The 17,520-nt window shown below is 41.6% G+C and overlaps 2 protein-coding genes across 4 annotated transcripts; one reads left to right on the top strand and one right to left on the bottom strand.

Annotated features, from left to right (window-relative positions):
• Positions 1-678: 678 nt before the first annotated feature.
• On the bottom strand, positions 679-7,007 carry e2f1 (E2F transcription factor 1). Its single transcript, XM_053318147.1, has 7 exons — positions 6,756-7,007; positions 6,326-6,425; positions 4,415-4,634; positions 3,988-4,140; positions 2,986-3,100; positions 2,620-2,899; positions 679-1,222 (listed from the first exon to the last, which is right to left on the bottom strand). Exons 1-7 carry the CDS (start codon positions 7,005-7,007, stop codon positions 981-983), a joined length of 1,362 nt encoding a protein of 453 aa, XP_053174122.1. The 3' UTR covers positions 679-980.
• Positions 7,008-8,744: 1,737 nt separating this feature from the next.
• Positions 8,745-17,217, top strand: znf341 (zinc finger protein 341). 3 transcript variants are annotated; one of them, XM_053317213.1, is made up of 15 exons: positions 8,745-8,775; positions 9,675-9,785; positions 10,724-10,914; positions 11,348-11,497; positions 11,634-11,975; positions 12,109-12,292; positions 13,668-13,758; positions 13,860-13,950; positions 14,458-14,650; positions 14,742-15,213; positions 15,355-15,451; positions 15,647-15,779; positions 15,874-15,985; positions 16,145-16,215; positions 16,299-17,217. In XM_053317213.1, exons 1-15 carry the CDS (start codon positions 8,745-8,747, stop codon positions 16,853-16,855), a joined length of 2,826 nt encoding a protein of 941 aa, XP_053173188.1. In that variant the 3' UTR covers positions 16,856-17,217. The 3 variants fall into 3 exon arrangements, with proteins under 3 accessions (XP_053173188.1, XP_053173189.1, XP_053173187.1); XM_053317214.1 differs by having other exon boundaries at positions 13,665-13,758; positions 14,757-15,213; XM_053317212.1 differs by having other exon boundaries at positions 13,665-13,758.
• The last annotated feature ends 303 nt before the right edge of the window (positions 17,218-17,520 follow it).

Below are 17,520 nucleotides of genomic sequence, written 5' to 3'. Positions count from 1 at the left end.
CGTTTAGTTAGACCATGGTTTACTCCAGATGTCTAAAGATGTGTTTTACGAAGGAAAAACCCCCCAGATATTAGACATATTACGGTAATACTTTAGGTTACCAATTTCAAGAAAGATGAGGGAATCACCCCCCAAAAGCATCTTAGTTTGTGTCCACAGCATTAAAAAAGCTATTAAAACTGACCATTTCCTGGACAGTAGGTGTGGAGAGTGATTTAAAATTGACCATTTATTACACAGTCTGTGCAACACATACAAACCTAGTCATGGTCTAGGTTTTCACTGTCAGTTATAGCGATGTGAGAGGATCCAGTCTTTCAGGATTCCAGTGTTTTTACACACAAATCATTTTTGACATGGAAGCCTTTTTACTTTTGTTGTTTCTCTTCACCTCCATCATTGTGACAAATATACTTGAAATAGCGTGAAACTGAAACTGTGCCAAAGTTCCAAGATGCTTTTGGAAAGCCCGGTTCTGAATCTGCACTAACTCTTAAAGCTGGTTTCAACTGAAGCAGCTTCAGCCTGTGGAGAAATGGCTTCAGACTGACACCAGCGTTACAAACAGTAATCAGTGTTAAGGAAACCAGTCCTATCAGTCCACACTCCACACTCCACACACAAACACCTGCACCTGCACAATCCACTTGGATAAAACACTATCAACAAAAAGTCCACTCACTCACTTGGTACAAAATATCAAAATAACATTCATATAAATAATTTAAATAGCTATACTAAAGCTAAGTTCTTGGTCTAAAATTTTTTTAAATGGCCAAAGAGAAGTGCTGTACAATTTGGGGGTCTTTCCAAGATCTTCAGTTGGGGTGGTATTTCCAGGATGACAGGCGATTACTGCACCAAACATTTTCCCCATTACCTACAATTAAAAAAATATGGGTTTATGACAAAGCTTTGTCCATAAAATGTTGATGTCCAGTCTTCCTTCCTCCTTCTCTTCCTCCTCTTTTTTTTTTCATTTAACTATCACCCAAAACTTGCGATAGGTCGCCAAAGTCACAGTCGAACAGTTCACTGATGCCTTCGTGGTCCTCCAGACCGAAGTGGTAGTCGTGACTGTGAGGAGGGGACAGGTTAATGAAACCGTCCAATGGCAGAGGGAGGCTCTCTCCGTTCAGGAAGTCCGTGGAGGAGAGGGGTGAGAAGTCAAAGTCGGGCATGTCTCCAAGACCGGAGAACGGGTCGGCTCCCAGGAGAGATTCTGTCACAGAGAGGAAAATGGGACATGACATTTGCAATACTTCTGATTGATGTCCAATCAATAATATATTATGAACTACTTAATCCTGATTAACAGTTGTTGTTTTTTTTAAATGGTAATTAAAACAAACATTTTGACATGTTGTAGCAAGAAAGGCACATGTGTAAATATGACATTAACCATGAATGCATTCCATTTACTATAGGTGTGTCAGTATTGAGTCTATAATGATATTTAGTAATGCCTGTGTTATTCCTGCTGTGACAAGTCTAAATATCTATTGTGAAAAACAACCTATTATCTCACCACTATGTAATTCAGATAAAGAATCGGAGCCACTAATTATAACCTGTAAATGTCATGAAGGACTAGCTGCAGCATTTCTTTGATTTATGTGCACACCTCTGGGCTTAGGATAAATTGCTATGAAGCTGGGGAAAAAAAACCTTGTCGGGGTGTTTTAATTGACGTGTCGTGATGCAGGAACTGTTGCTGCCAACTAAGCTGAAGGGCTCAACTATCTGAGGAGAGCAGGTGTGAGTCAGCAGAAACGTCTAAGAACCGAGCTCATTTTCAGGAAGTGTGAGGGAGGCAGAAGAGCGACTCTGCAGTGGAGAGGAGGCCCGTATCTGGTTGGTGCGTCGCTGCTGATAACGAGGCTGGTGGCAGAGCCGTGGACTGGACAGTTTGCACAGTTTTGTTAAACAAATGCTTCCTGTACTGTGTGTCCGTGTGTTATTCCTTGATGAATAATCAGTCTTTACCACAAAAAGAGAACTATAGCTCTATAAAGTGCTAGGGACTAGATGCTGGGCAATAAAACGATCCCCATATAAGATTGCCATCAATCGTTTATGGTGGATAACAATGATGACCTTTGGACATTTTCTCACTCAATAAATTAATGTAACACATCACAAACCTATCACACAGCAGACATGAATGCAACAACAGTCAGTCTGTCAGCCACATTTATAAAGAAAATTAGCAAATCTATGTGATATAAGCACAGAAAATAATGTAAATAGAGTGATAAATTAACCTTTTACTTTGATTTCTACCTCTAAAATATTTGAGAGGTAATAATTACAAAAACATAATTAATATCTTCTACTTTTATCTTAGTTGAGTGTATGAATGTGTCAGGGCTCAGTTATTCTATTTTGTATTTTAATCAACTCTTTCTTCATCATGTTACTCTTCAAATGGCAGCACTATCAAATGACATATATTGTGATAAACATGGATATAGATCAATATGGAAATAATTATCATGATAAGATTTGTGTGGTGTATCTCCCAGCCCTTTTTCACTGTGAATCCATTGTTAAAAAATAAATAAATAAAGTTAAGGAATTTCAGAGTAACTTAAAAAAATGTGAATTTATTTTGCTCACCTGTGTCGCCACCTAACACCAGGGACGAGGGGTCGTGCTGGGAGGCTGCCGTCGCCGTGGACGACGTGGACGCTGGTGATGATACGGACAATTCCAGGGCGGTCGTGGAGGTTCTGGCTTGCGATTGGTCTGCGGGATGCGTGGGAGGCGGGGCCAGGGATGGGTCGGCGTTGGGTTTCGAGGGACTGCTTCCCGTTACGGGGCTGCAGACGCCCGAGTCTTCTGGGCAGAGGAAGACGTCGATGGGACCCCGCGAGCTCTTCAGTGACACCTGGTAAGCCTGAGAGACCAAAGAAACGTCAACACCTCGACTAAACTAATGAATTAAAACAAAACTTCATTCATTATTTTAAAAAAGGCCTGTACCTCGGTGGGTTCTGAAACTTGCATCTGAGTCTCTGGTGGAGCTCTGATCACCATGACCAGCTGGTCTGGCGAATCAAATGACTTCCTCAAGTCCTGGCAGCGCACATATCCCAGCGTGACAGAAGCAACCATTAAGGAATACACATTTACTCACAGCACATTCACCAAGCATGAATGTTGGGAAGCAGTTGGGAGGCAAGTACTTGCTCGAATGCACCTTGATGATGATGATGAGACACAGTGAAGATTTGTAGTGACCATCTATGACTTGGACTGGAGACCTTGAGGTCAAAATGGTAAATGGACTGTACTTATTATATAGCACTTCTCTAGTCTTTTTGACCACTCAAAGTGCTTTTACACTACATGTCACATTCACCCATTCATACACTGATGGCAGGTGCTGCCACGATGGGTGCCAACCTGCTCATAGGGGGGATGAACGAACATTCTCACACACATTCATACAGCATTAGTGCAGCCATCGGGAGCAATTTGGGGTTAAGTACCTTGCCCAAGAACACATCGACATGTGGACTGGAGCCACAGCCGCCCCAAGTGAGAGCAATCATTCTCTCAGCCTCAAGACTTTCAAACATACACTAATCTGTTTTATATTCCTGATCAGCTACAGAACAGTGGTTGGCTCTTTGAATGATATTCATGAAGCTTGTATCTTCTAAAGCATCATTAAAAGAAAACCTGCACAATCTTTATGCACCTTTCAAGAGATCTTACTGTATATGTATTCTAGTATTTTAGGTCATTTCAGGTAATGAGTGTTAAACCATGTAAATTAATGAATCTACATGTACTGTTCATGCTCAGTGGTCCTGTTAGAATCACAAGCCAACTGAAGAGCACAGCCTTGTGTATTGATCATTTCAGCTACATGCCTACACTGATGTGTTTATCAGAGAAAACCTTTAGTGTCTTGTACTTTGTCTTTGTACATGTTGACACACATCAGCTCTACTGCTTATAGGTCTGTGAGAAGGATATTTCTTGTTCTGTGGGTCCTCTGTGAGCAGTTTGAGCTGGAGGTTGCATTTGGAAATGAGCTCGTCTAGCTGATCCTCGGCCTCCGTGAGGTCGCACACCTCCCTCTGCAGCTCCTTGTGGCGGGCGACCAACGCCCCGTCGATACGGTTACCGCTGCACGGAAACGGAGCGGAGAAAAATGAATGACTCCAAAACACATAAACCAGCCACTTTTAGAACTTTACTTCTGTAATGAGGCATGTCCTGGCCCCGTTAGAGGCTGTAATTCATTTTTTCCGCATTCTTCAGTCACTGTACTTGCACTTATGATGTTTTAGTGTTGAAGCAGTTCATGTTTTGTATGTCAGTTAGATATATTTACACTTTATTTTACTGCTGCATTATTATCCAGTCTAATAATACACCTATAAGGCTGTTTTATACTCACAGCCACTGGATGTTGTTCTTGGACTTCTTAGAGATGAGCTGGATTCCCTCCAGAACGTTGGTGATGTCGTAGATTCGTCTCTTCTGGACGTCCAGGACTTGCGAGGCCCAGTTCAGGTCTACCACGCCGTCAGCTGACTGGGACAACAGGTTGAGAAAGCGCTTTGTGGTCAGGTTCAAGGACGTGTCATACCGTGACTTCTCCGCCGTGTTTCGAGGAACTGGAAGGAAAAGGAATACATAGAGCTTTAAGATTTGGTCTTTTTGTTGTTGTTTGTTTTAAAAGACACTCTTATTGACCTCAATCACAACCAAAGGCAGCAGTGAAAACAAGCATCCCATCTCCTCTAATGCAGGCAATACAGGTTCCCCTGGTTTTACCCGGTGGTATTCTGGTGTTAGCCAAGAAGAAGTGCCACATCGAAGCTCAGGAATGAAATGTAATCTCCTGTCACCACTGAGGAATGTACCATTTCTCATTTCTCAATATCCAGATAAGAATGAGTTAGTTAACAGTCCAAGTTCTACATCTGTTTTATTGTTTATTTTAATGCCAGTTTTTTTAGATTTTCTGAATACTCTATCATATTTAACTTCATATTCACGTCTCAAAACAGTAAATCTTTAATTGATACTTAAATGTCACTTTGTTTAGACTCGTATAGTGCTGTGCTAACACCCTATTTTGAAAAAATTCAAATTACACAAACCTAGTGCTCATTTAAAACACCATTTATTCTTTATCTTTATCTATTTCTTTATGCTGTACTGTCAAACTATGACAAAGCTCTTTCTAGTGGGACAAATGACAGCAGAACTAATACTGCTCAGCTATCACTACAGACTGGACTTTGATCAGATACACCTGTGTGACTGCTGAAAAAGAAGCTTTACTAGTTCACTGTGATACTGGCATACTGGGAGAATGCCCTGAAGTTTAAACCTTTTCACATGAGAGTATTATAGAGCATATTTGACTTTATATCCGCATAAATCTTATAAATTGGGGAATTTTACATTAAATTAGGAATTGTAAACTATTCTGAATTCTAAACTATTTTGTGTGAGCTGGACACAGGAGTCCCTTCATTTATATCATGTCAGTTGGACTCTGTAATGTCACTCGTGGTTTTGTTTTTGGCAGGCGAGTTTTGTGGCAAAGACAAAAATCTCATAAAAATACAGTTTCTGTACAAACAGCAATTCTTGGTTTGGTCAATTAGGAGACAACAAGCAAAAAGAAAAATCATGATTTTACACAAATCTAAAAATATAGGTGATGTCAGCAGAATACAAAGGGTATGAAATCCAGATGTTCTGAGGTTATTCAATCATTGCGTGTTATGAAATGTCATGTGGACTATCCTTTATTGTATTGTAATGTATTGTATGTAGAAGAACTTGGAGATTCAGAAATGTATACTCTTTCTCAGAATCTTTATAAATGTGCCTGCTTCTAATCAAATTCACATCATCCATGGCAACTTTACAGTTTGGGACATGAGGTGAAATGTTTCAGTGTCACTTTTTAAGCCATTTTCTGTTCTGTATTCATAATAAAACTCTGCTCCAGCATCTACTGTATTTTAAAATGTCCAATTCTCTTCTGCTGCCTTCCTTAGAATATATAGAAGAATATATAGAAGTTCCAAAAAACGGAATCAATCAATCAATAATTACTTTTTTTCTCATTTAACAGACAGAACAAAAGTTGTAATTGTTCTATCTGATGCTGTTCATCCTGCTGAAGACAAAGACAGTTCATCAGGCTATTGTCTGCACTGATGAAAGGGCGTGTATGTGTGAACTGAACACACTACGGATGCTGAGGTTTCTATTGTTGCTTCTGCTGTGAATTCCAGGTAACAATGGGGGGAAAAAAAGCACAATAAACTGCGGCCTGCGTTTATACCTCTGGGAGGGGCAGGTGTGGAAGGCGGTGCTTGGCCTATGGATGGTCGAGTGGTGCTGACATACTGGTGGTCGCTATCGAGGTCCAACTTCCTCTTTACCTGAAGAAACAGAAAGAAAAACAAATGGACGGTTGATGAAAGAGAAACTGAGACTTTGTCAAAAAAAACATGTTATGATTATGAAGTAGTGATTATGTATTAGGGGATAGAAAAAGAAACCACCTGCTGACAAAATAAGACAAAACAAGCAACAGGTGGATGTTCTACAGCTTGGTTACGCACGGTGAAGCACATCAATGTACACATTTCAACATAACTGGATAAAGACCACTACTCAGCTAACCACTTCCTTACTCGCTCCTTCACTTTCTTTCACTTCTGCCTTTCCCACACCTCCCCCCTCCCTTGCCCTCCCCTCCTTCCTCTCACCGGAGGTCTTCCAAGGGTCGGCCGTCTCTTGTCCTGGAGCCCAACGTCGGCGGGTCCCTGCGGCGTGGCGAACAGCAGGATCTCTCCCGTGCTGGTGGGGGCGGCGGCTGGGTGGAGGCCCTCATTGCTGGGGCTGGTGATGATGACTATCTGGTGGTCCTCGCCCAGGTTGATACTCCCAGAGTTCAGCAAAGTCTCAAAGTCAGCCAACAGATCCTCCGACGTCTGTCCTGTTATAAGAGTCTCTGACATGGCAGTGTCTCAAACAGCACCTTTAGACTGGACTCTGGAGGTGGTTGGAGGGTTGGCTCGCAAGCCAAGGTGCTGGAGCTTCACTGAGTATCAACACCTACTTGGATTTGCTGTACTCAGCGAATTTAAGGAAGAAGGGTGAAAGCTCCTGAAAGTTTGCTTACAGGTGTTGATAGGCAGCTTGGACATTTCTTTCAAAAAAGTTCCTCTTTCTTGATGATATATTTTACTGTTAATAAACAAGCTACTACAAACATATCACAATCAACATTGTTAACATTAACGACACTATTACAAACGATGGGCTAAAACTAATTTAAACTAATGATGAAATAGTAAGACAGGATGTTCTGCCAGACAGGAAATGTGGCAAATAAAATAATATTGCTAAATGCATGCCAACCCCTAGACACCTCGAGGCGCGTATAACGTGGCAAGATAATAGCTACAAAATAGGCCGAAGCAGTAATAAACGCAGAAGGGTTGAAACGAGCTAGCAACAGAGCTAATCTTTTGTTTTCATATGTCCTGCGAGGCCTGGCCGCACTGCCCTGAACACAACTACCAACCCTGCTAACCAGCTAGCATGCCCGGACACACAAAGGCAAAGAAATAAGTTCAACAAATTCAACACAGCAGCTAAAATGACACACGTACACGTACAAAACACTGTTATTTCTACTTACACTCAGGACGGGGCTTCATTTAAATGGCTATTAAAAACTTTATAGCAGCTTTCCAGGAGTAGGCTAACACAATAAATGATATGTAAAGCAAACGGCGTCACAACAAGTCAAAGGCATATTTGAGAGGAGACGTGTGAAAGCAACAGTTCAGCGGAATGCTAGGAGATAGCTTTAAATAGAAAAATATATAGGGCAGATTAGCATGCTAGCTATTAGCCGTAGTTCTTCAATCCCCTCGTTATGTTGGGGCACGCAGGAAGCAGTCCGACAAAATTGGAAAATATGATGAAATAAAGCGGTGAAACACGCGCTCGTCCTTTAAAACAGCCGCCGGTAGTCCTTCGGTTGCTCGCGCCGGGTACAGTCCGTTTCTAAAAGCGCCGTCAGGACCCCGTTATCGGCTGTTATTGTTGTTATTGTCCCAGCTGATCTACATCTAAACAAGGCTCGGACGGTTTTCGCGCGAAATCTTTTTTGCCGCGAAACCGGCACGTGCGCCACTCTGACTGCTACCATTGGTTGAAATGCCGAATCTTCCGTTGGGCGAGACTGACGGGCTCTGATTGGTGCAGGCTGTTGTCGGTCATCTTTAGCGAGCGCAGATTTGTCGATGTGAAGGTGCGTTTAAATTCAACGAGAGGAAACAGATGAATCAGCACCATGTTATTTTGTTACCTTCATTTAAATGAAAATATGATTTCTTTCACTTAATATTGTTAAATATAACATGTATTTTCTCTCAACACATACTCAAGTGTCATGTTCTGTGTTTATTGTGTGTCACAGCGTGACATTGTTATTTAGAGCCAAAAAACCGAAACCGATGTAATTTGGTTGTTTCAGACGACAACATACAACACCCCATACTTCCAACTGGGACATAATTTCAACTCTACTGTCGGTCTATTGTGACAATTAATACAGCAAATATTTGCTTCCAAGTTATTTATTATAATATTTCCGATGTCGTTTTTGTGTGTGAAGGGAGCGTCACTGAGCAGGCAGCCACTGCTAATCGAGCGCCTATAGCGTGCAGCAGGAGAACTGCAAGATGGCGCAGGCAATATTTGAAGTGCTCGAAGGTAGGAATAATTTGTTAATAACCACGTAACTACGTCTAGAAAAAATGTGCACTTGCTTTTTAAACAGCGTTAGTATAGCAGGTACATTTGAATATGCAAAAAAGCCTTTAAAAACCCACGTGAAGACGTCTATTTGTGTTATAACAATCAAAACATCCTTTTGCCAGGGAGAGAGTCTCTGGTTGTAAACAAACGAACAGATTTATTACTGCTCAGACCTTATGAGCAGTTTGAGATATTCTTACCCTGTTGCAGTCAGGCAATTAAACGATATGAGCCTTTTCCTGCAATTCAGACTGTATTTCATGCTTTAGCAGCAGGCCTCTCTGATAAAAGCACACTGTAATACTCCTATAATACAAGTGTATCTACAAGGACTATCACTGTGTCTCTGTCTGTCTACAGAGAATTCTATAATAACCTTATGCTCTGTGTATTTTAATTTCTTGAGGTATGTATCAGTAGTAGTAGTCATTACATGTGTGTGCTCTCTGTCAGTGTGTAATAACATGTATAAAGAGATGAATAAAGCTGCTGTTCATGACTTGAAGCACACACTAATATGTCATTTAGTAACCCTTAATAGACCTAGAAATCATTATTGTGTCATGCACATAAAAGTGCCAAGCCCCATGGACTTATAAGACAACAAAATACAATTGCAGTGGTGAACAATAAACTCGACTTCATTTTCAATCATTTAAGTTTGTGTCAAACATTAACAGACCATGTGTCTTTGCACATCAGGGACAGTTTACACTGTAAGCATACAAAATGAGGATTTCACTTCACTAATCCAGAGGTGTCCATGCAAAATAACCAGCTGCTCAATAAATATCAGATACAGCAGAGCTTGGCTGAATATGTCATATAACATGTTTCTTTATCCTCCTCTTCAGGCATGGACAACCAGACAGTGTTGGCGGTCCAGTCACTGCTGGATGGCCAAGGCGGAGTTCCTGACCCAAACAACCAGAATGTCTCTGGGACGCCCACAATCCAGTCTATGGGTAAGTACATATAGGTAACCAGCCTGAAGTCAGTGTGTCATTTAAAATGCACAAACACAATACCAGCTGATGCACAAAGATGATGTTAAGAAGATGGAACATGCTTCTTTTGAATAGCTGAGGTTGCAAGACAGGAAATGTTATTCTCTTATTTTATTCACAGGGAACCTAGGCAACAGGATACTAGTATTATTCAACTTTACAAGCTCCATCACATCAGGGTTTTCCTCAGAGGCATTGTGTAGCTCAGGTGGACTAGTAAGAAAATGCTGTCTCATAATCTCTCAATACTTAAACTCACTCATTGAACACATGGAGTTTATTTTGTTAAACTGAATCTCCACTTTCCCCCTTAAGAGTTAATGCTTTATTTAGTTTTTATTGTTTGATTCAGCTAGTTTCAAGCAAGTTATGATATTTATTGGTTTGTGTTTACAGTAAAATATCTCCGGCTCAGTTTTAGCCACAGTCCCTGAAAGCATCACAATAAACTGTATGTTTGTGTCAGCATCTTACAAGAAAAACTGGTTCCAGTTGAGTAGAAAGACTAGAAAAATGAGTCAAAAACCTCTATGGACACCAAGCCCCCTCTCTAGGATTGTGAGGGAAGTTTAGAGGGTAAGTGGTGGCATGGCCTGTACCCATGACGCTCAATCAGGACCAGCTTAAAGGAGTAACATGGGACAGTTGCCTTGGAGACAGATATAGAAGGGACTTTTGGAATAGCAAAAATAAACCTCTTACGTAAAACAATGGGATTACAGTAAAATACTGATTTCGACTATGTTTTATGAATTGGTAATACAGTACAGTGTGTTAATACAGTAACGTAAATACAAACTGACTTTTATTTGTATGATTTGTCTGCTAGTTCTTCTCTCCATGGTTTTCTGCTGCATCTGCCTTAAACATCCTTTGCTGTTTGTCCTTCACTACAGACGATGAGGACGTGTTCCTGTGTGGGAAGTGTAAAAAACAGTTCAACTCTCTGCCAGCTTTCATGACACACAAGAGGGAACAGTGCCAGTCTAGCGCCCCCTCCCTGTCCACAGTGTCCCTGGCTTCCAGCAACGCCTACACGCCCGTCCCTTCTATCAGCTCCGGACCACAGACTCCTGCCAACAGACAGGTGGGAACAGAAAGAGAGGTTATTTTGGGGTTGTTGGAAAATTGTGTGGTCAGTTTGATGATGGTTCATGAGTAATTCGTTTTAGATTGGGTCATATTTTTAAATCTAGGATAATAAACACATAGAACACACCAATAATTAGCATATGAATAAGAATAGTGAGGATAAACAAGAAATAGAAGAAATAAGGAAAATAAAAAACAACAGACTGAATAATTAAATATAATATACAGATATTTTATTATTACATTTTTTGTTAAAGAAAGGAATGCAATGAATTAGAATTTGTTGCTGCCACTGACTAAAGAAATAATACACTGAGGTAAATGAGGGAATCAAGTATGCTTGCTCACTTACATGAAGTCTATATAAAGAAAGCAAATACAGACATACAGTATATTTTATGTTTGTGTTCTCCCCACTTATGCACCAGGTATCCACCTACATCACAGTCCCTCCTTCCCCTCTGACACACACTCTGGTCCAAGGCAACGTGCTGGTCAGCGATGATATCCTCATGTCAGCTATCTCAGCCTTCACTTCCATTGACCAGCCTATGGCCACCATGCAGACACCTATACAGGTAATACAGAATGGATAGAAGCACTACAGCCTTGCCTGGCACTGTATTGTATATCACGCTCTCTGTTTTGAGCATACAATAAATATACAGTATGTTGCTTCACTAATAATCTATCTACTTCTTTTTGTTTTCTCAGAGTAACCTCAGCATGCACACAGCTGGGGTTTCGTACCTTCAGCACCATCACCACCACCACCACCATCATCATCATCACCAACAACAGCAGCAGCAGCAGCAGCAACAACAGCAACAACAGCAACAACAGCAACAGCAGTCCTCACACCCCCTGCCGCCTTCTGGCCAGACACCAGCCCACCCCCTTCCAGCTGCACAGCCCACCCAACAGCCGCTCTCGTCTCAAGTCCCAGCGAGCCACAGCAACTCAGTGGTCCAGGTGTACAGCACACTGCCACATATGGCTGGGGGTGGTAGTGCAGAGATCCACACCCTGGGTTTGCAGCCTTTCCATCCTATACAAGTGAGTCAGTCTTGCACAAATGTACTATTTAATTCCAGGTGTTGTTGCAGGAGAAAAAAAGAAGTTGTTGGCTGCAAAAAGAATACTGAAGAATGTGTTGAAAAGTAGTAAATTGGATAATGTTCTCCATCAGGTGCCCAGTCAGTGTGTGGAGAGCCAGTCATACACCACCCCTCCTGTCTACAGTCCAGGAAAACAGGGCACCAAAACCAAGACCTGCAGCATCACCGCCAATCTGACTGAGCTGGGTGACTTTGAAAAGGTCATCATCCCCAAACGACCGAGGTGTAGCAAAAAGAGCCCAGATGGAGTCACAGGTATGTGTGTGTGTGTGTGTGTGTGTGTGTGTGGAGAAAAATATTGCAGTATTTTCTAGGGATGTCCCGATATGACTTTTTCACTTCCGATACGATACCGATATTGTAGCCTTGAGTATTGGCCGATACCGATATCAATACGATACGATATAGGCACGAATCATACATATATTTATTCCTTATTTTGTTGTGTGGAATGTTAGAAAAGGCTTGATAAAGTGATGTTACTGTTACTGTTACTGATGTTGTAGTGATATAACAGAAAACAATAGTCAGCAACAGTAGGTATAGGAAAAACTGACCCATTTATTATTAACCAATTGGTTACATAAATTTTAACCTTCAACATAAATAAAAGAGTATTACCTCAACAAATCCAATAAAAACAAAATGTTATATTTAAAGTGCAAAATAACCACTGGTTACCAACATCATTATACAATTGAATAGAATAAATTAAATTTTAAAGTGCAAACAATTCAAGTTCACTCCAGTTATTTTTTTTACTGTCAGCATATGTTGGAAACAACTGTGGGCAGGGACAAAAACAACAACAACAACACAATATTGTCCACTGTCCAACTGCTCTAAGTTAAGAGTTCACACAGCTCCAGTTTCACTGACTGACTGTGCCCAAAACAATGTAGTAATTACTCTTAGTCTTCACTGAAGAATAGAGTGTAAACACAATAAACATATCACTCTAATAACAAGAGCATAAAACAAATAATAATCAGTCAGTGCTGACTACCCTTACTACTACTCCTCCTCCTCCACTTTCTGCAGTCCGAGCATAATGTGGAGATTTTTTTTTTCACGCGAAAATCCTCATGTTCTTTTTTGTGGTGTTTTTTCAAATGTGCGATGAGGTTGGTTGTATTGAACCTTTCCGGTTCTGTCCCTCCACGGGACACTTGCGCCTGACAAATGTTGCATTTGGCTGCAACGTCTTTGTCCGAGTTTACAGTAAAATACTTCCACACAGCCGACATCACTACACCTTGCTGCAGGCACACGCGTTGTCGTTGTTGTGATCACGTGGGCTGTGCATGCTGGATCAGAGACGCTCTTCTTCCGCGGCCGGCACCAACGTTAATTAAGGGGCATTACCGCTACCTACTGTGTTGGAGTGTGATCAAACCAGAGTCACCTATTATTATAGAAGTGCTGGAGCGGTAAATGGACAGCTTATATCGGAGCGTTTATATCGGAGTTTTTAGATTCAGTCCGATAAAATCCGATATTCACTTTTTTGGCTGATATCGGACTGATTTCCGATATCAATATCGGATCGGGACATCCCTAGTATTTTCATATTATCGTTTTCCAGAGTGTTAAAGCTGTTGATTGGATACATTTTGCATCTCCTCAGCAGAGCAGCTGAAAGGCAAAGGTCCAAAGCTGAAGTGTAATTTCTGTGACAAAATCTTCTCGAAAAACTTTGATCTTCAGCAGCACATCAGAAGGTGAGTCGCTGTCCAAAAATCCAAACATAGACTTCTACTCAGAGGAAAGCATCTCTGCTGCCTTCCACTCATGACTTCCTACTATCTACTACTTTTTGCAGCCACACAGGAGAGAAACCGTTCCAGTGCATCGTCTGCGGCCGAGCGTTCGCCCAGAAGTCCAACGTGAAGAAACACATGCAGACACACAAGGTTCTCAAGAGTTTGTTGTTGTTGTTTTTCACATCTATACTTCCCTATTGAGGATCAAATATTTATGTTTATGTTATATGATTAAAATTAAGCATAGAAATTCTTTCAAATTATTCACCACAGATTTCAGGCAATGCTTCCCCCGAAAATGTAATAATAATACTACTACTAATAATATTAATAATACTAATGATAATAACTTTAATTGTATAGCCCCTTCCATACAATAAATGCAGCTCAAAGTGCTTTACAATAAAAAGAAATTACATCACATCAAAGGAACATAAAAAGAGCATAGAGCAATGTTAAAAAAAAGAACAGAGGAAAGAAATAAAAACATTAATGTAATATAAGAATAAAAATAATAAAATAGTACATCATAAAAGTAGCTAAAGTCCAGCTGAGTCCAAATATCCAAAAAAGTATGTCAGCATACCCCTGATGCACATAGTTTGTGAACGCAATAATGCCAACAACACAGTAACATCAGCTGTCTTTATCTTAAAGGTGTGGCCTATGGGTGTAGCCAGCACGGTCTCAAGATTACCTATCACAGTAAAGGTGGTGCCGGTGTCAGGCAATGAAGATGAAGCGGGCAGAGAGCAGCAGCAGCAGCAGCAGCAGCAAAGTGAGCAAGAGGAGGAGCGACAACAGCAGCAGAGCAGTCAAACACAAGTAGAGGAAGAGGCAGCTCAAACAGGTATTAGATATGATGTCAATTATGAATTAAAGATGAGTAACATCTACTGATCCTGCATCAGCGTTACTACTGCAGCACTAACAGTTAGTAGTACACTTGATTGCAGAACCTCCAAGGGAGTTGGAGCAGAGTGTGACTGAGGCCCAGGTGGATCCAGAGGGCAGGGGAGGGGAAGAGGTGCAGAACGGGCACTCTCAAGTCCAGATGCACGAGTCCAACCAGAACCAACAGTGCCAGGCTCAGACCAAACAAATCGTTGTGATCGACAGCTCCTACCAGTGCCAGTTCTGCGCCAGCAAGTTCAAAACCTACTTCCAGCTCAAGTCCCACCTGACTCAGCACAAAGGGGAGCAGGTTTATAAATGTGTGTTGAAGTCTTGCTCCCAGACCTTCCAGAAGTTGGATCAGTTCCTGGAGCACATCAGGACGCACCAGGAGCAGCTGACGTACCGCTGCCACCTCTGCAGCAAGGTGTTCCCCTCGCTGTTCGAACTGGGAGTCCACCAGTACTCCCACTGCTTCTGCCCACAGCAGAACACACGTAAAGAAACCACAGTCTACAGGTCAGCTCAACCACTCTTCCTTGTGTATTGAGTTTATATGATTTATAGCAGAATGGAGAAGAATACCGACATCTCTTTGCTTGTTTTATGTTCTTGCTTCTCTGGTATGACTTTCTTCTTTTTTCTTGTGCTTCACTTTAGGTGTGTGAAATGTCAAAGCAGATATTCTACCCAGGAGGCTTTGGAACAGCATCTACTGACAGCCTCACACAGCTTTCCCTGCCCACACTGTCAAAAGGTACAAAACACGCACTGTATACTTACAGAGTCTTAAATGTCATCTGCAATCCTTGTGGAGGTAATTGAACACTAGAAGTTACAGAAGCCATAAATCTACCATGACTACTTTAAAATGTTTAAATAATGGGGTTTTTTTAATGTCACATTTTAAGACCTTGTTCAGTGTCTGATTTGTTCTCTTCTTGTCAATTAGGTGTTCCCCTGCGAGAGATACTTCAGACGCCACCTTCCCACTCACGGCATCGGAGGGAGGTTCAAGTGTCAGATCTGCAAGAAGGCCTTTAAGACAGAGCACTACCTCAAACTGCATACACGTATTCACTCAGGTACCTATGACACACCTGGTGTTAATATTAGGAAGATTACTCATCTCAATAATCAAAGTATAGGTGTGAGTGTGACACTGATTCTATGTTCCAGGTGAAAAGCCGTACAAATGCCCCCTTTGTGAGGCGACGTTCAACAGGAAGGACAAAGTGAAGCGACACATGCTCATCCACGAACCCTTTAAAAAATACAAGTGTCCTTTCAGGTGAGGATCTCCAATGGAAAGCTGAAGTCACTCATTCTTTAACCTTCAACTTTCTTAGTTATTCTTTAGTTATTATTTCCTTTCAGATTTTCTTGCTTTTTTCTAGATAATTTGGAAAATACAATGACATCTTATGCTAACTGTTTTGTTTGTCATCAGGACACATGTAGGCTGCACCAAAGAATTCAACAGACCTGACAAACTCAAGGCCCACATTCTGTCACATTCTGGTGAGTCAATAATAATAATACCAATACATAGTTTTTGTCAGCGTCAAACTTTGCGAAATCTCATTTTTTTGTCTCTCCTCCAGGTATCAAGCCCTACAAGTGTCTGTTTTGTCAGAAGGCGTTCAGTCGCAGGGCCCACATGCTGGAGCATCAGCAGTCCCACACGGATAACTACCGCTTCAGATGCCCCACCTGCAACAAGGGATTCACCAGACAAAGCTACTACAGAGACCACAAATGTCCAGCAGCAGGGAACGGCTCAGGAAACGAAGGAGGGACCGAAGAGGCAGAGGAAGACGAGGTCGAAGGAGTCGGGGGAAGTAAGGACGGAGAGGATGACGGGAGGAGAGGAAGGTTCGCGAGAAAAGCGAAAAGGATAGGTGCTGGCGGAGGTGACAGAGAGGAAGACGATTGCTCAAAGGGCAGATTAGAGCAGGTGGAAACGCTAGGGGAGGAGGAGGAGGAGGAGGAGGAAGGAAGGACTGACGAGGGTTGCAATGCTGCGATGTCGATCACCACCTCAGAGGAGCACACACACAGAGAAGAGGAGCAGCAGGACAATGGGGTGGAACACAGAGGCGAGGTGATGGAGCAGATCCAGAGCAACGACCAAAACTGTTTGCAGCAGCCATGTTTGTAGTTCTAGGCATCGTCTTTGAAAGAATGCTTCCCAGACACTGACCAACTAAACAACAACAATCAAAGTCTGGGAAATGATCTGTTTTACATTAAAACGTTATTTATATTATTTAAATGATATGCACTACTTTTCTCTTTAACTGTATATGAAAATGATTTGGGGAATATGTTACCTGGTAGATGTGCCACCCTCTTGAATACACATCTTGTGCATTATAAGCCATAGAGATTAATTTAACAGTGCCATAATGTCAAAAGCAATTGGTGACATTTTCTGTCATTTTATGTAGCAAAAGGTTACCCATATCTCAAAGTAGATTTAAGTCCGTGTAAATATTCTTGCATTTTCAGTAAAATTCCACCCTCTGATACTATTGTCATTCGCCTTTCTTTACTTTCATTTTAGTTGATGATTTCCTAGATGAAGAGCCATATCCAATTACACACTCACAGATAATACTCAGTTAAAACTCATCACATCTTGTTTCATGACAATGGGTGACTGCTTAACCCTTCTGTGTTCCTCGAGTCAAGGAAGGAAGGAAAGGAGGGAGGGAGGGAGGGAGGGAAGAAGGAAGGAAAGGAGGGAAGGAAGAAAAGGAGGGAAGGAAGGACAAAGGACAGAAGGAAGAAGGGAGGGAGGAAGGAAGGAAGGAAGAAAAGGAG

The sequence above is a fragment of the Scomber japonicus genome, chromosome 4 (genome assembly GCF_027409825.1).
Source record: "Scomber japonicus isolate fScoJap1 chromosome 4, fScoJap1.pri, whole genome shotgun sequence".
In the NCBI taxonomy this organism is placed as follows: Eukaryota; Metazoa; Chordata; class Actinopteri; order Scombriformes; family Scombridae; genus Scomber; species Scomber japonicus.
The sequence above is the reverse complement of the archived record's forward strand: the minus strand, read 5'-3'. Positions and strand labels throughout refer to the sequence as shown.